Raw genomic sequence first — 19364 nt, 5'->3', positions numbered from 1 at the left:
CACTAGGCAGCATGAACTGCAGCACATGTAGAAGCTGGGTACACAAAGTAAACCAAGCAAGGACACAACTGGAATATCATGATTTGGTCCGAGGAATTCTGTCTGGATAGCACCCAGTTTTAGGCTTGTCAAATGCAGGGTCTGCCTGAGCCCAATTTCATGCGTTTCACTTTTCTAAATGATTATTATCTAAAGCAGCGTCAAGTCCAAGCTGGAGATGGGCTCTCCTCCACTCCTCCTAAGGTGGTCCTCAGCTGTGCCTCCAGCTGAACAGCATATTGGAAAGATGCCAACTATATTTGTTGAATGTCCACTGCTCTTTAGTCCAAACCGCATACTTCTTTTTCCAATGCCTATGAGTGTATATCTGTCAGTGGTGATGCATGTTTCAGCAATAAAGCTGAAAAATAATAATAATTTAAATAGGAAATAAATGTTGTGATGTTTTATGAAGCACATAAATGTCAATTTGATCACACTTTTAGAAGAAAAAGAGATGCATGCAGATACTCCTGACTGAGCTAAAGATTTTGAAGTAAAACTGCATGTTTCTTTGATGTTGTGTGTTTTATGTGCAGGTATTAGGCGTGTTGTTTAGCATGTGATTGTTCATGTAAAGGTTAATATAATGTCACGCAGAACGCTCCCAGACAGTGTTATACAACATCAGATTAAATCCAGATGTTACTGTCATTACTGCTGCTATGACACATCATTCTCTTTCACTCTTCCTGTGTCTTTGTGTTCCCTCCCTCCGTCCCACTTCCTCTTTGTATACCTTTATTCCTCTCTATTCACTCCGTCCACCCTGTTCTGGTCTCAGCCTCTCTGTCTCTCTCTCTAAGCCGGTTTGAAGTCTACCAGTAGGGGTGTGTGTGGGTGAGGACGCCCTGCAACCTGCAGGTCTTTGTATTGAAAATGAGTTTTATATTTTTCAAGAGGCCAGCAGGCAGTCAACGCCTGTGTGTGTGTGTGTGTGTGTGTGTGTGTGTGTGTGTGTGTGTGTGTGTGTGTGTGTGCATGCATCCCTTTTTATTTTCAGTAGATGAAAGCAGACAGCATGCAGACACAACAGAATCACACCACAGAAGATAACAGCCACCAGGAATCAGATCCACATGTACATACAGAAGGACATTCCTACATGAGTTTCATCACAGTCTTAGCTACTCAGATGCCCTGACACAGATGAGATAATTTGGTGTTCCAATAAACAGCCTAAATTATTTACAAGATGAGAAACTTACACGCAGTCTGGCAGGATTGCATGAGAGAGGTTAATTCTATTTACTTATGCAATTTATTCAACAGGGACAATACAGATAAACATTGCAATGTATATAGGAAGTTTAGCTGAAGCTATTTTACAGCCCCTGTCCCTGGTGGTGGTTAGGATAAAACAGCTAAACAAATAAGTGGATGCAGCAAATTGAGGATAAAAAGAATGTAACAGACTTTGTGCATGTGTATATATTTGTGCCTGTGCATGCACTGACATAGGTGCAAGAATGTGTGTATTCAGGCAAACATATTTGTGCCAAGTAAATACACTCAAAACACTCATTCAGTGCTCGCTAGGGTTGCAAATTGTGTGCATTTTCCTTAACTGAAAATGTAAACAATCGATAAATAATCATTAATAATTAATAAGATACAAACATATTCTCAATTTAAGTTTTAGTTAAACAATTCTAGCACCGCATTACTTCATGTGAAACATTAATTCATGAAGCCCAAACCATTTAAACATTCAGAATAATAAAACAATATGGCTCTTACTGGAAATGACTGCACTTATCCACCTGTCCTTATTAGATAAATGCAGCAAAATAGTGTCAAATAGGCCGCAAGTAGTCCCAACTCTGACTAACAAGGCAGATCAAGCTTAAGTGTGAGAAAACTTATCAGTTGTGGAGAAATATTACACAAAATATGTGTCATCAGTTAATGAATTTTTAAGTGGTTACGTTTTTATAAGTGATTAATTGATTAATAAATAAAGATCTCGGCTTAGGCTCCTTTCTAAGGGTCACACAATAAATCTGAAGGATCTTGAGATGATTTATGGGGTAGTAAAAAAAGAAAAACAAAGCTTTTTTGGACTTTTCTCACATCTCACACACTTTTTTTTGTAGATAAGTTTGTTTTTTTGAGTCTCCAGCAGGTTTAGAGTGTGTATGTCTCTTTGGAACTGCCAACAACTCCTGGTCGCAAGCCAAAAAGGTTGTAAATCACTGGTTTAATCTCACAATTGTTTGTCTATTATAAGCTTGTGATATTTTTTTAAATGTGAAATCTCAATATGAAAGTAACTAAAGTTGTTAAATATGTGTGGAGGAGTGAAAAGTAGGGCTGTGGTCCTACCAAAGAAAATCTTGGTCGACTGAAATTCTACCGACTCTTCAACCAATTGCTTGGTCGATGGGGGAAAAAAAAATCTGCAAGTCATCTCTACATTAACTAAATCAGAGTGCACTCTGCCTGTTTGGATGCTAATCAAAGGGACTCAGTGCTGCCAATCACATACATTTCTGTAGTCTGACCATTTTTTTTCACACATCGCTATATTGTTACCTTCAGGGCATGTCTGTCAAGTAAATTTAGCATTATATACAGCAGCGACACACACTCATGCAGCAGTGACAAGGCCAGCTTTCATGTACAAACAAAGCTCAGCGCCAAAAACAACATAAAACACAGCAAAACATGTAGCTTTAGTTTGAAGTTAGGACACATACAGTTTTGATCTATCACTGGCCATTGTTGATTACCCTTGACAATAACAGGCGCTTCTCTCACTATACATATAGTATATAGTACTTGAGTAATTATACTTCTTAGTTACACTGAATCAAAGGGCACCAGCTGGTATCATACATAACACTAATTTGAACATCAATTTCACCTCTGGCAAACATTTTATCATTCTGGGCAGACTGTAGAGATCTGTAAGACCACACAAAAAAAAACCCTTTGAAGATACGTCTCCATGCAAGGTAAAAATAACGCTTTGATTTTTCCCCTGAGGTCAGCGAAGGCAATGCCGTGCACCTGAGTCACAGACCATACATAGTGGTCACAAATGGAGTAAGCATATCCACTTTTTCTGTCAGATTTATAGCACCCAGTGTTTATAGTTGTGTCTTAATCGATGTGAAATGTGGCACGTGCACACAAGCCTGATTGCCTCTCAGAGTGTTATAATCGGTGCTTGTATATGAACACCTTTGTCCAATCATGACTGAACAGCTACAGATCAGAATCAGGTTTGTTGCCAGGCAGGTTTTCTCGCGCAAAGAATTTGCCTTGGTTATGGATCACATAACAAAACAGTATGATAAAAAAAAAGAAAGAAAGAAAATGAACCAGATGCCAGTGTTTTAGGGTGCGTTCCACTTTTGTGGGTCAAAATTGAGGACCTTGGCTTGTCAGCTTGGACTGACCACAGCAACCAAATTCAACAAGTTCATTAAGGTTGGAGGTACATAATGGCAGGGCTGCTGGCAAATCTAAACCATTTATCTGAGAGTGCTCTGCATTAGATCCCTGTCACACCAGCATTGGTAATGTTAAACTGTCCTGACAGAACTGACCTTTGATGGAAAAAAACAGTCTGAAATGGACGAAGTTATCATATTAGCTGTGTTGTTCATTTTACTGTGTCTGTGTGTTTGCAGCCATGCTTGAAGCTTGGAGAGCTGTTATGGCTGGCTAGCACTAGCATGCTAACAGCTACCTGGCATGTTACTATTTAGCTTCATGTAGTCATTATTAGGGCCTGACTGATGCTGGTTTATTGGGGCTGATTTTGATGCCGATATTACGGAGTAAAAAAAAAAAATCCTATATTGTATATTGCCAGATATTCTTTATATCGAATATAATATAAAGAATATTGAATACTGAATAAACTCACATAGATATGTAATGGAGGCAGGATATATACAGTTTAACAACACATTTATTGTCCAAAATAATATCATTGAAACAGTAAGCTTTCATTTTTATTTTTAATAATTATAAATAATTATATATAAAAGACACGCATATAAAGCAGGCATGTATAAACTAAACCAGAATGAAGAAACAGGATCAACTATACAAGAACACTGCCTATAAAGCTGACTAATAAAACAATTGGCACTATGTCTTAGAACAAAAAGGTTTTATATCAGACATCATACACAGGGTTGCATAATAAAATAAGAGTTGAAGTTCCTTTATGCCACACACATGCTATAAAGATAAATAATTAAATTCAAAATAGAATAGAATAAATATATTATAATAGAATAAAATAAAGCAATATATACAGTTATTTATGTGCATAGATACCCAGGAAATGGGTCTGCATTGTTGAATTTGCGTCTGGCGGAATCTAAACAGCTGCAACAGGATGGTGATGATAATATGGCTGATTTTAACATAAAAAGTTCAACATCAGGGACACATTATGTTTTTACATCGATGGACTTCATGCACAAACGCAGTTGAAGTTGATGGACAATGTGCGCTTCCCCTGGTCCTGCCAGAGTCTTGTTCATTGGTCCAACTGGTCCACCTGTCAAGATTTTGTGGTGGAACAGCTCTGTGTTAAGATGCCCAACAGTCTCAGATTTCCCGTTGTTTAGCCATCTTGAGTTCATTTCATCTGTTTAATTTTCCTGACCGAGCATTAGACGGTCATGGCTCTTATCCCTGCTCTCCTTCTCAGGGTGGTCCGTTGCAGTGCATCCAACTGATCTGGCTGGAGGTTGAAAGATGACAACTTGTTCTTTGTCTCAAGGTCCATTGTTCTTTAATCCAACCCCCACGCTTCCTTTTCCAATGCCTATAAGTGTTTCAGTAATAATGACAGATTAAAGGGAAAAAGTAGTGACATTTAAGGATATACTGGCTGCAGTATTTACATAAGCAGCCGTTGCCATTACATATAGGCATGTATTTGATAACATATGCAGACACTGACTGATATAGACCAGTCTCGCTGTGTTAGGCCAAAATTGGGGTGATAAAATAGGCCATGTTCTAGTCATTATATCACCAAGCTCCCAGCACTACCAAAGCATAAACACAAACACACACACACACACACCTGTTCAAAGATAACACATAACAGTATTTACATCCAAGTGAATGCAGATGAGACCGCAGATGATGCGTGTACACAGGCTGTTATGCAGATGAAAGCAGCTCTACAGTAATGCTGCCATGCCTCACAAACACACACAGGTGTCTCTCACATGTCAACATGTATGACTGAGCTGCACGGCTGAGTGCACTCTGTTAGCATGACAGATTTCCCTCTAAAGCTGTCTGTGATGCTGCTCCATACTGGCGCGTGTGTGTGCAAAAAAAGCGGCCTGCTGGTATTTGTGTGTGATTATGTAACTGTTTCCTCTGTTCCTGTTGTGTTTATGAATGCACAGATATTTTTTCCTCTCCCATACCCTAATTAGAATGATTACTTTGGCATGGAGCTAGAAAGAGGGATAATTCTCCACCCCCCCTCCCAAAAAAAAAGTCTCTTTCATCCCTTCCTCTTTCTTTCTAACCATGCCAGTCTCTGTTTCACTTTCTTATGTATCTCAGTGCACTTTTCTTAGCTGGATTTCAATAATACATCAAGAATATGCATATTTCAGTTGCTTTGTGCAATACACTCGTGACACGCTGCACATGTACAGTATAAAAGTGCCCGTGCTGGTGCTCCTGCTGCTGGGGGAAGCCCCGTTGAAGGACGACATATAGGGTCTCCCCCTCCTCACATACGTCAGCAGGCCTAATGAGAAGACTCCAGCCACCAGAGACACAGGAAGAGAGAAATGGGGAGGGGGTGTGGAGAACTAAGATAGATCAGAGGACAAGGTGTGGCAGAGCGGAGAGGAGCCACGATGATGCTGAACTCTTCCTCGACTTTGTTGTTTCTGTTCATTACTTTGGAGACGTCTTTGATGTCTTTGTTGTGTTTCTGCCCTGCAAATCTCAAGAGACCACTTGTCAATCAAAGTGCGGGCAGGACGGAGACATTATTTTCTTTGCAGCTTCTGTCAAAGAAGTTTTTTGTTGGAGCTGTGGTTTTCTTTGTGCATTCAGCCATTTTTACTCTGGCTGCTCATACGACTCTTTGGAGTTATGTAATGTACATTTTCTAGTATTTAAAGGAGGAATCTGTAATTTATTTACCGTAATAAATCATAAAATAACCATGATGTGTCACCAGAGATTTAGGAAACATGCGAAGTTGAAATACTTGCCTCTCTGACAGCAACACTACAGGTCTAGTGTCTTTTGAAATTTCTACTCTGGTCCCTAACTCTTGTTATTGTTTGCCCATTTCAAATTAAAGGAGTAATATTTAGCAAATGCATCTCCAGTGAGCACTGCAGTCCAGAAAGTGAGCTGGAGCCACAGACAATAGATTAAATAAGTTGGAAATCTATATCTATGGTTGAACCAAGTTGTTTCTCCTCAGCTCCTCCTCCCCAGAGCTGCAGGAACCCTGCAGGAGCACAAGACAAGCGCAACATTGTAATTTGACAATATCAAGCAGCAGCAAGTCCTCCACTATAAGCTGTCACTTGTCTGTCAATATCAAGTTGAGCCTGTTATCAGCAAAATTGTTTAAACAGTATTCTTAGGCTTCTGTGAGATAATAAATGATTTCCTATGACTCATAAAGAAACACTTACTCATTCAACAAACACTCCGCATTAATTTGAACTGTAATTAACCTGAAAAAAGCAAACAAAAGCAGCTATTCCGGCCTGGAATAGAAATTTCAAAGGAGATGTTGATGTCAGAGAGGTGAATATTTCAACACATGATCTCTGATGACATATCGTGGTCAATTTATGATTTATTACAGTAAATATATTACAGGTTTCTCCTTTAATTAGCATTCAAATGAATGCCAGTTGTTCACAGAATGAGTAAGTGGTATTAATCATGAAAAATCTTTTAGAAGGAGTAGATGCTCATAGCAGTTAAATTGAGCAATATGTTAATGGAGTCCAGCAGGCAGGCGCTGACCTCAGACTCCAGTGGGCTTTTGTTTTCAGGATAACAGGCTTAGCTTTACATTGACAGACAACTGACAGTTATAAACAGCTGATCAACTGACAGAGTAAGATGCTCGTTGCTGTTGTTCTGTTGGTGTTTGTGCAGCCATGTAGTGGTCCTGCAGCCTGCCTGAGCTTCCTCGAGTCTGGGGAGGAGGGGGCTGGGGAAATAATTTAATTCAGCCATAGTATATTAAATAGAGATTCAACCTATTCAGTATACCATAGCTGCTACTTGCTGTTTGGACTACAGTACTTTTGGTGACATGTTGCTCCTTTGATGAAACTGAAACCAAAAATGCGATGCCTACTATCATTCTTTACAAGAAAAAGTACTTTTCTAAACTACATATTGTGTCATATTTCAAGAAAAAGACGATTTAATTTATTCCTCATCCCGTAAAATTCAATCTGTCTGTGTCAGATCTGACATCTCCTTTTTCTGATTTCTATAGAACTGGGAAATGAAAACCCATCATCAACTTTGTGCGTGTGCCGCGGCACTCCTCTTTCCTCCATTGTACATAGTCGGATCAAGTGATGGTCGCTGATGAGAAGGAGATGAGAAAAGCAGGAAGAAAAGGCTGGATGATGAACGCGTGGGAGTCAGAGTGGAAGGGAGGATGGAGGATGATGGGATGGGGGGATGGGGAAGTGGTCGGGAAAAGCCAGGGAGTGGAAGGCAGAGAGCGCAGGCTGACGGAGGACTATTGATTATCTGTGGGAAGCACATGCATCCTTATTGATTTAGAGTGGTGGCAATATGTACTGTAAAAATGAATTAAAAACAGTGCGAAGAGAGAGATGTTTTCTTCCCCAAAGATGTAACACAGGCTGTTATTTGTCCCCTTGTGGAACTTGTGACCAAATGTATTGTGTACACATAATTGTTTTTGTATCGGCAGTTAAGTCGCAAGCTCAGGAGTGACTTTGTTGTGTAAGAAAAGAGCTAGGAAAAAAAAAATCTGATATTTTGCCTCCCTGAGGCAGAATGTGCTGCTGGGCTGGTGGCTGGTACAGAGACAACGTTTTAGTAAGAGATGCCCTGAGCAAATTCAAACCAGGCTGTCAGACTTCTGTACACACAGCTGAGAGTGGAGTGAAACTGGAGCCAACAGTAGCAAAAGCCTCATGGGGGACATTTTGAGACCAAGCCTACAGTAATGAGGACGTGAGCTCCAACTCTGGACATGATGGACAGCCTGGGGGAGGGGAGAGACAGACAGGTGGGAGAGAAAGACAGGTGTCAGGAGGGTGTGTGCTGCCGAGTCCGATCTGTCAGCTCACTTTTGCAAACAGCTGAGAACAAATGGACACACATGGACAGATCATTTAATTTCTGTAATGACCTCAGCAAGTCATCCTACTTGGTATTACTTTAGATAATGTTATGTCCCATTCCACTGACAGATAACAGGAAAGCTTGATTCAGCTTGGCTGGGGGCTCAAGGAAACTCAAGAGTGCACTCAGGAGAGAGCAGATCCCCGCCAGACAACAGATGGTGAAGCACCTACTGCAAATCCACCACAACCGCCAGATGCAACCCAGCTGAGATTTGCAAAGTTTTGCCAATTGTCCCAAGTGGGAACAAGATTAGATCAGCTGTCAATGGTCAAATCAAACAGAGCAGTCAAAAAATAGAATTACTGCCTCAAAGTTATGTGTCCCTACCAACCAGTCAAGTTACAGTTTATATCCATGTTTGCCCAGACACATATAACATATTTAGTGAAGATTTTGAAGACATTTAATATAGACTTATAGCTTTGAAGGAATTTAACAAAACATATTAAATTTTTTGACAATATGGAAGTTATCACTATATTGACATATTTGGTTCCAGTGAATAATTTCCAGTGAGAAACATGCTGTTTTCGCTCACATTCACAAGAATGAGATGACCTGAAAAATGTAATGCCCCAGGCCATAAAAAACATAATGGCATAAAAGTGTTTTCAAGGTTTTTCCAAAATTCTGAATCACTGAGGTTCTTCAGCATACAGTCATGAATATGCATAAAGTAGAATTAGGCTGATTGGTTCAGTAGTATTCAAAAGTAGCTCCTGACAAGATGCAGGTCTGGTGAGCATACACACAAGTTCGCACTCACTCATGCACGCACACACACACACACACAGAGGTGATCACATGATCCCCTGGCAGGGATAATAATTAAATGGAAACCATTTCCTTAGTAATGGATGGCCATCAAGATGCAGGCTATCCTCCTTTATAACAGATAAGACAGTTTTATCACAATTTTTGAATAAAACCTTTGAGTACCTCTATTGTCCCTTCAGTTTCACCACTTCAAACGACTCCTTAATTGGCTTTCGGGGACATGGCTCCACTGCCAAGGGTCCTGAAGGAGAACATCAACCTTTTGGCAAATTATTATTTTGATCAGCTTAGCCTTGTGCAGCGAGAAGGTTGGCAGCAGCCTCACATCTGCGTGCCCAGCATGTATTCAGTTTGTTCCAGCCTAGCTGATGCTTTGGAGTGATCTGTGAACTGCACAAGATCGCTCCAGGGCAATGCTGTTCAATAAAAGACTGAATTACTGGCAGTGCGGTTTTAACAAATCTTATTGTAAAATGTTGCATTAATCAAGGAACACAGCTGCCAAAAGGTTCGTTGACTCATTTTTAAATATTTCCTAACCTGGCTGAGAGTCCATCATCCTAAAGATCATTGTTAAAAAGACTGCTGCTTTTGTTATGTGGCTTTTAATGGATTGGGTGTTTTGAGCTATTTGGTGTCTTGAGAAACCGAGCAGTGGTATATCAAATTAGGAAAGATGGTTTTGTGGATAGGGAAGGATTGAAGATTCACTAACATTGCTACTTTGCCTTTGTTTCTAGTTGTGGCAAACAAGTAGTATCAGGCACACACACACCGTGTTTTGGTTAGAGACAATGAAGAGAACTCCACAGAGGACCTTAAATGTTGATATTCAGTGTTAATATTAGTCATTAAACTATGAAGCCTTTTATAAATAAATAAATCATTAATAAATAACTTTAAATCATCAATCTGAAAACTCTTCACGAACTCTAGCAGAGTGTCAGAGTTCCTGAAAAGAGTTTTCTTCAGTTAGAAAAGCAGGTTTCTTATCGCCAGGTGGATGAGGTTAGTGTGAAACCTGCTGAATTTTATTGTAACTTACTGTCTGTTGATTTTTTTTTTAAAAAGGTGTAGTAAGTGTTTCTGAAAAAAAAAAAAAGTTGACTGTCGAATCTCATCCCCAGGTCATCATATACTTATGATTTGGGAATGAAACTCAACTAAGAGTCAAGAGGCGGATCAGAAGTCTAATTTTCTCTCACACCATTTGAATTAGACCTACGTTATACTTAAAGGTTATTATGGAAGATTTACCCACCGATGCCAAAAATAAACTGCCTACTCGAGAATTGACATTTTATTTAATTTTCACATTAGAATTAATCCAAATCACATTATTGAGCCAGTTTAATACATTGCTATTATTACCGGTCACATGAATAACTAAACCAGAGAAAAAGTGGGCTACATACAGACATGAGGAGAGGCACAACAGAAGTGTGTAGATTATGGATTTCATATCTCTCTGTATGTAAGCACACAAAGATTAAAGGATTACGGCAGGTTGTTGGGAGATTGGCCTGCTGGTCTGCTTGTCCATTATGAGATATGAGCGCAAACATCACAACAATCCATGCACTCTGTCCCTTCCCTCTCTAAGCATAGTTTATTATCACCATGTCACGTTATGTACAGGAATGGGTGAGTAGCATTACACAAAGTAAAAACATTAACCTTAAAGTGATAGTTAGGATTATTTGATGTGGGGTTGTATGAGGTAGTTATCGATACTGCTCATTCAAAAACCAACCAAACTCAGTAACTTTACCTCCAGAACAGCAGGAGATCATGTTCTGAGAGGTAAAATAACTGATTTCCCTTATGGAGTTGAAAAGAAGAAAAAAAAAGGTGTCTGACAGCAAAGTAAAGCATTGAGAATATTCCAAATATAGCGTATATTTAATTGTTCTGTTTTAGGTGGACATTTTTTAAGTTGCTAAAATATTGTCTGTTGCTGACCCTGTCGCTTAGCTTCTGTGTTTATCCTCCCTCCTTTTCCAAACTGGGTGCGTGCCAAGCAGCATCTACTGTGGGTAATACACTGAGGATAAATATCCACACAACCCCACTATCACTTTAAGATTAAATGTAGGAACTCTTTTTAACATTCACATTACTTATTTTGTCTTCTATTGGTTGTTGATAAAGTTGTAAAATGTAAAACAGCCTCTAGCCTTAATCTCTAAAAAGTTAGCTGAGACCAGCCTGCATAGTCATATTTTTACTACTTTTTAGTACAAGTAACAATGTTGGTTTATATTTCTTCTGTGCAGTGACTTTTAGCTGGAGTCTTCCACTGTTCCCTGTCCTCAGTTTCCAGTGGGAACAAAAGCAGGAGTGGTGGTTCAAAACAGTTTTATTTGTTTTCCTGTGTCAGTATGGAGGGACAGAGTGAGCGATCCACCAGGATGACTTTGTTTCCCTGCACAAATCTCCCAAACACTTGGTGTGTCTGAATGACATGCAACTTTTTCTGTGATCAAGTCTGACTCATCAGATCCTCATCTTATCAGCTGTCACATCTAAATGAACCCAGAAGGATTTGATTCCAGGAAGGAGCTTTTCTTTCATTTTCCCCATCCCTAATATCAATTACTGTCAAGTTTCTGGCAGGTTCTTCATATGTTGTTGATGTCAGCAAGGTTGTACATTACGGTATGACGCTGAGCTCTACCCCCAGTGTAAACCTCTCTCCAACACGCTGTCTCTCTCCCTCCATCTCTTCCTTACACTAAAACACTCTTCATTAAATATAGTGTATGTATTTGTAATCGATCACTGAGGCAGCATGGGAGCTTAAATTGATTGTCAAATCAAATTGCCTATAAAGACGTTGACGCGGTACAGAAGCAGCAGTAGCCTGATTGAATACAGGTACTGAACCATGACAAATACGCTGAACAAAACACGAATGCTGGTGAATAAATGCATCAACAAACAATTCCAACAAATCCAACATTTCAGTTTCTCATTACTCAAGCTTTCATTTTACATGTTAACTGTAACATGAAGTAGAAAAAAAACTATATTTTCAAATGTAGGACATCCAATATATATTGAATACTGTGTATTAGGGAGGTGGTGAAAAACATGTAACAATTATGCGTCCAAAAATGAGTACAGCAAATAGTGAGTTGGAGACGTAGATGGTATATTAAACAGGCTGCAATCCTTTTTAACATACAGTCTATGATTAAAGTGAGATGTGTCCCCATGCCCCCTCTTGACATTAATATGAACTATAATTAATGTGAAATGGGCAAAGATTAAGAAAAGTTTGGAATAGAAGGTTTAAAGGAGAACATGTTGACTGCAGCGTTGTTGTCAGAGAAGTGAGTATTTCAAATCTTGGTCATTTTATGATTAATTGCAGTAAATATATTGCAGATTTTTTCTTTAACGTAGAATTTAAGATTAATAAAACATTCCACATTAATGGCAGTTTGATGAGTTGAACTAAATGTGTTTTAGTTTTGTGTGTGGCTTCTCCCATATTTTGAACTAATTAAAAGCTCGTGCACACCTTCAGTTTGTTGTAGATGGGTGTGTAGAAGGAGAATCCATGGGCAAGAAAAACTCCTCAGATCTTCGCAATGAAGGACTGAAATGTTGTATCTTTGATGAAGCTTATTGCAAGTAAAGGACAGGACCCTTTGTCACATGCAAAAATAGAATAAAAAAGGTGTAGCTTATGTGTTAGGGAGACGGAGTGTTCCAAGATGGCTCCCCATTCAAGTTGCTCATCAGGAACATACCTTTTTCAGGCTTTCGTGATTTTTGGACCCACACAGTCCCTTTGTTGCTGAGCCAGGTGTGACCTCCTGCTGACCCCCCTCACTCATAAATCTCAGACAGATAAACTGACTCTGGACCTGATAAGCTACAGAACAGTGCAGGTTGGTCTCTACTGGCACAGCAGGCTGGTTCCTGAATAGAAACAAAAATGTCAAATTTAGACCAGAGCCAGTTCAAATCTGGTAAAATAAAATTGTCTAGATCTGTTAATTCAAAGTGGCTCATCTAGCCATGAAGGTCTGTGCAGGAGTGCGCGTGGATCCATTACTCAAAGTGATTTTATTTCCTAAGTATCCTAAATCATATGGAGTATCTGACTAAACTAAAACCAACTAAGCTTTGTCACAAATTAATACCGCTCTTTGGGACATTTTATTTCTTTTGACTTGATAATTAACTAAGTTTTTGGTGGGTCAGTGGGCATCATCTGTCCTGCAATTACAAGTGTGGCCCCTGCCTTCCTGTTAGAAAAAATGAAGCAAAAGTGCCCTCTTTGATAGCTCCATGGTAGATAAAATGTAGTAATGCCCTGCAGGGTGGCCTTCCAGTGAAGAAAAGATGATGCACATTTGCTAGAAAACTAAGCCTTTTACACTCGACAAAAAAAAAAAACCACTAACAGCCACTGATATCTGGCTTTTGCCTGCAATGGGAAACAATGCAATCGGCATTTAGTCCTGGGTCAAATTACTCTCTACTAATAATGGGTATTTATCAGCTCCAGCTCTGATTGGCAGTGATGGCAACATGACATCAAGGCAAGCATCTGTGGATAACAACTTTATTTCTTGTAAATTCTTCGCAATAAAAGCCCCCCATTACTTGTGAAGCAGCAAAATCAGGAAATATATATGGCTGAAATGAACATGAAAAAGTTAAGAAACTAAACTTTGAACTACAGAGGTTCAGTTAGAAGCTACAAAAGTACTTAGAGCTGAACACAGGAGATCTTCAAAAACCTCTTTGTCTCTGCTCTCCTGCACACACACAAGTTGAGTCTTGGCTTTACAGTGCCCATCATAAAAATATCAGACATGCAAACTTATCACAATAGGAAAAGGGTCAATCACCTATTGTCGGTTTTGTACGCGCCTCCAAATGCTTAAATAGTTCCCAGTTTTTTATTGCATAGGTGTTGAGTTGTTGTGTGTTAAGTCACAGAAAACAGTTTCAATCTAAGACAGTATTGGGACTGTTTCATCATAAATGTGTCACAGTTTTTGCCCAAAGGGTGCCCTTTTTATGTTTTTTGCCCTTGCCCTCAGACAGCCTGAGTCCGCCACTGGCAAATGGACACGTTTTTGCAGTACGCCTCAAGTTGAAAACCAAGAAACCCACCTATTCAAACCCTAAATGATGATGACGATTATTATTATTACTTTATTGTTATTGTTGTTGTTATTATGTGTTTTTACTGAAAACATAGGAAATACAGACACAGTAAACCTGCCTTATTTTAGCTCCTTTTATACTATAGTGTTTCCTTACAGACCCACAGGTTATATTAAAGGATATCTAATGATAATAATAATAATAATAATAATAATAATAATAATAATAATAATAATAATAATAATGATAATATTTCTTTTTAGTTCCTGTCGCTTCCACCCACTGAGGGTATAGGCTAATATATGATTCATATCGTTCCCATTATCTGCTGCTGACATGCAGTAGTGATGCGTGAAGCATCGCGGGTTGTGCGCGCCCAGCTTGGCTCTCCGTGGCTTTTCCGAGCGCATGTGTGTCTCCCACTGAGCGCTACGTCCCTATAGCCGGCCATCACGTCACGTGTCAGGGCTCCCGGGTCCTTGGCCAAGTTTTTCCGTGTCAGAACGTCCACGGAGCTTCAAGCACGGCGGCGACCCACACGGTCCGACCCTCCAGCGCGCATCTCCGCTCCACGCTGCGTAACCAACACCTCGGCGAGGATGGACGGATGGATGGATGCATGGATGTGGATAAATGAAGACACCTTCAAGTGATTCTTTGATTACTTCCAGTGATTTTTTTTAACGGTTCCCGGATTACCTTTGATCTGTGAGACACAACAGAAGTAAGGAGGTTTTTGAGGAGGAAAGAAAGAAAGAAAGAAAGGAAAGGAAAGCTCCGGGTTGCTGAGAAAGGCTGGGTGCGCTAGAAACACGGAAAGTCACGGATCATGCTTATGGGAACTTCCGATTCCGTCTCGATAAGGTATTTATTTAAAATAATAAAGTTGTTCTGGTTGCTTGTAATGTTTTAATATCCATCGAGTGCAAGATTGAGTCCACTTTTAATGACGAAAAGACAAAAACACAGGTGATGGGCGCTCCGTTTCCTCGGGCGCTTTTTATTTCCTTTGACACCGTTTGAAATGTAAGTACTATACTTTTCAACTGCTTTTCTGACGAGACTATGTTTAAGATATTTCCCTTTTTGTCATACAATCCCTTCAGGAGGAGAGCATACAGTTACCTCAACCGTGAGATGCGCTTTTCTCATTGAACGCCAAACAAAAGACCATTTTAAACAAGCCCTTAAAAGAGAAGAGACTGTTAGCTTGATTATGATGACTAATGTTTTGCTCTTGACGTTATTCTACTTATTATAATAATCAGGATTAGTGTGGCATTTATTGTGTTTTTTTCTTTTTTTCTTTTTGCGCATTCCCTGCCCACCATTGCGTGGTGTGGGCTAAAAACCTCCGGTAGACCAGAGACAGAGCAGTCCATCTGTTCAATCACATAGCAACAGGAAGAGCGAGGAGACAGAGTAAAAAAAAAAAAAAAGAAAAAGAAAAAAATCCCCACTATTCTCACAATATAATACTGTGGCACTCATAGAGTTTATTACATTATTTTAATGGGTAAATTTCTGTTTCTAACTATATGGAGTCTCTGAAACAGAGAAAATAACTGTTATTTTATCTCTAATATCATAATCACACAGGATTATTGGCTGTTCCAGCAGAGATTCTTATTTTTGTGTGATCATTTTAGAGCTGCAATGATTGATTGATTATTAATTAACTATTTTCATAATTGATTAATTGGTTTGATTAATTTTTACATGAAAGAAGTCAATATTCTCTGATATCAGCTTCTTAAATGTGAATATTTTCTGGTGTCTTTACTTCTTTATGACAGTAAACTGAACATCTTTTGATTTGAGGATGTCATCTTGGGTCTTTTTGGGAAACACTGAGAAATGTTTTTTACCATTTTGGGACATTTTATATACCGAGCAACTAATCAAATAATCAAGAGCGACAGATTAATCAACTGTAGAAATATATAAAAAATAATCATCAGTTGCAGCTCTAGATCATTTTATTTTTCTTCGTAGGGATTGTTGAGAGAAACACAGAGAGAGGAAGTCTTTGAACTGACAAAGAGCTATGTGAAATAAATGCTCATGGAAAGCCTCGAGTGCTGCCAGGTTAGTAAGCGAATATTGAGAATCTGTGTCCAGATTGATTGGAAGCGAGTACTTTTGCGGCTGAGGGATCGGAGGAGGAAACCGTCTGAGTGTTTATTTGGCTCATTGTGTGATTTGTCTCCAGTTGCTCTTTTTGGAGTTGATCCGTCTCTTTCACCGTCTTCCTCCTCTGACAATGTTTCTCTGCGTCTTTGCGAATGTTCTCTTCTCTGTAACTCCGTCTCTGCCTCCCTCACCACACTGTCGTCCATCTTTCCACTTCCCCTCCCACTTTCCACCTCTCCCTAACCTCTTTCCCTCTGACCTCCCTTCAGAGTGGCTCTGCCTGATGCTCTATCATGACTGATGGCGAGGGGAGAGCGCGCTTTCAGTACGCAGAGTGCCCGGAGGGGCAGGAGCAGCAGGAGGAGGTGCAGGAGGAGGTGAGGCTCGCTATACCGACGCCCTACAGGAAGGACGCCCTGGGTCATGATGTTGACCCTGGAGGAGGCCCGGATGAAGAGGAAGAGGAGGAGGAGGTGGAGAGGAAGAGAAAGGGCAGCAGTGGAAGAGAATGGAGTCCTGAGGTTCAGGAGCTTGAGGACCAGGAACCGGAGCTGGAAGTGGAAGTTGGACCAACACTGGGAGTTCGCATCACGGCTCCAATTCGTGATCCAGACTGTGTCTCCGAGGAGGAGGAGCAGCAGCCATACCCGGCCCTGGCCCCCATGGCCTTCTTCTGCTTAAAGCAAACAACGAGGCCTCGCAACTGGTGTCTTCGCATCGTCTGTAATCCATATCCTTTAAAATGCTGGAATCCTAACTCAGTCTGACACCTGGTAAGACCAAATTTATCCTCTCCTCTGTTTGTGTGAGTATTGCCAAGCCTTGGCACATCACTTCATTAAAAAGGTATGTGATTCATTTGCTTTTTCAGTCCAAAACAATCGTCAAAACATGATGATGTAGTCAGCTGCTGCAGCTTTCTGAAAGCTTTGTACTAGCCATGTAAATGCAGCACCTCGCTTGTTCCCATGAGACTAAACAAGCACCAGTAGCTGGCTCCACACTGGTGGAACTTGACAGGTCATTTGTCCAACCACTGGGGTTAAACCTCCTTAGGATGCCATTGTTTGGGCATATGGGATGACTAATGAAGTGTGTGGCTGTACACGTAAGACTGACTGGTCTTGCTGCAGTTGTCTTGAGATTGTCTTCATTTGAAAAATAGTCTGTGTCACTTTTACTGAGGGCCTTTTCACACCTCAGAGTCCGAACCAAGGTCCATGTTTTTGTTACAATGTAATTGTGGAGACGAACAAAACCATGGTTCAGTTTGGTCCAGACCTAAAGCACCTCTTTCAGTTGGACAAAGGTTCAGCTGGTTGGTCCTGGGGAGGTTTCACCCATGTCATTTTGGTTTGGATTACACTGAAAGGTCTGAAAGTCTGGACCAAACGAGGTAGGTGTGAAAGGTCCCTGGTTTTCTGTCCTGCACAGACTTGAGATTTGGATGGTTTATATTTGATTGCTTTTCTGTACAGCTAAAATGTAGTATTAGTCACCAAATCCAGTGAATTGGTCATTCAAGCCACACTGGTCCAGCTGGGTTAAAGAGGCAGTGGATTCTGCATCTCCACTCTGTCATTTTTCAGTGCTGTTTCTGTTGTCAACGTGTCGACCGTGCAACTGAACAACACACCTGTTAAATGACTGGCTGTTTGTGTGTCACTTGTAGCACCTAGGGATATAACAGGCTGTTTTTTGTATTTGTAATGTGCTTTCAGAGTTGTTTGCATTTAGCGCTGTTTTGCAGTCATGTAAGATGGAGAAACATGTTAACATGTTATAGTACAGAGCTCGAAACTAATTTTTTCACCACCTTCCCAAAACTCACAAGGAGGAGCACTAATACAGACACATATCAGTCACACTGGTGAGGCTGCCTGCCCGATCAATCAGCTGACCAGTCAGTTGGTCTATCGCAAGTAACATCCTTCCTATGATAATGTATATTATAATGTATAATCTGTCATATATGCATGTCAGCTGTCTTAAATTTAGCTTTGTATTGTTTCTGGGTTTACTTTCATTCTAATTTTACTGTACTTTACAAGGGTTTATCTTGAGTGTAGATTTGAATTGCTGTATAACAGCAGTATTGTTTTTGGATGGATTCAGTTACCTGCCCTGTGTGTTTGAAGATACACATCATTAATCACATGTAAATGGTTAACATTAAATATAATATTTGTGGTTACAGCAGCACTCTGCTAAGGTTTTCTTGCAGCCATTTTGTGCTGAAAATCATTCATTGTAATTTAATGCAGGGATGCCAAATAGTCCACTGAAATCAGTGTTTAGATGCCCATTTCTGCTTTAGCATCTATTATTACCCCTCCGCCGAGCATCCTGCCTGGTTAATTTTCATCTGTGGGATGTTTTAACACAGAGACAAAAAAGAACATAATGTGCATCCAAATCCAAGCACTATGAAAAGAACTTGAAGATGAACCACTGCAATGTTTTTTTTTTTGTTTTGTTTTTTTCATTCCTGATGCGGGGAGGTGGGTGGTGTAAAAACAAAATCAGGACTGGAGTATTTATTTGCTAAGTACATTCCTGTGTACCTGGAATCTTATTTGCAGGATACTGAGAGAATAAAAATGCAACCAAATAAAAAAACAAACTCATTCTCTCTTCTCATATCTTGTTGTGATATGAGTGTTGTGAGAAGGTTGGAGCTGCTATAGATGCCGGCTGACTGCTGTAGACTCTCACCAGCTGCATCCACAGATGATTTTATAACAGCTCTGCATGACGTTTTGGTATCTTGTGTGTGTGTGTTTTAGTGGCAGCCTGGAGGTGGAAGTGTATCTTTTTGAGATGAATCTTGACAAGTTGTTTCACTGTACATCTTAGAGGAAACATTGTAGACTGCAGACAGGTAGATAAACACTTAGATATACTGCATGTGCAGAATC

At 40.0% G+C, this 19364-nt stretch overlaps 1 protein-coding gene across 1 annotated transcript; it reads left to right on the top strand.

Annotated features, from left to right (window-relative positions):
- Positions 1–14683: 14683 nt before the first annotated feature.
- Positions 14684–17213, top strand: LOC146309920 (uncharacterized). The gene is made up of 2 exons (XM_084744211.1): positions 14684–15177; positions 16716–17213. Exon 2 carries the CDS (start codon positions 16740–16742, stop codon positions 17211–17213), a length of 474 nt encoding a protein of 157 aa, XP_084600337.1. The 5' UTR covers positions 14684–15177; positions 16716–16739.
- Positions 17214–19364: the final 2151 nt, after the last annotated feature.

This window comes from Lutjanus erythropterus, chromosome 19 (genome assembly GCF_056507025.1).
Source record: "Lutjanus erythropterus isolate fLutEry1 chromosome 19, fLutEry1.hap2, whole genome shotgun sequence".
Taxonomy (NCBI): domain Eukaryota; kingdom Metazoa; phylum Chordata; class Actinopteri; order Lutjaniformes; family Lutjanidae; genus Lutjanus; species Lutjanus erythropterus.
This window is presented reverse-complemented; position numbering and strand designations above follow the sequence as displayed.

What these genes read in the sequence shown, in the direction of transcription:
- LOC146309920 (XM_084744211.1), top strand. Translation starts at nt 16,740, where the DNA reads ATGACTGATGGCGAGGGGAGAGCGCGCTTTCAGTACGCAGAGTGCCCG.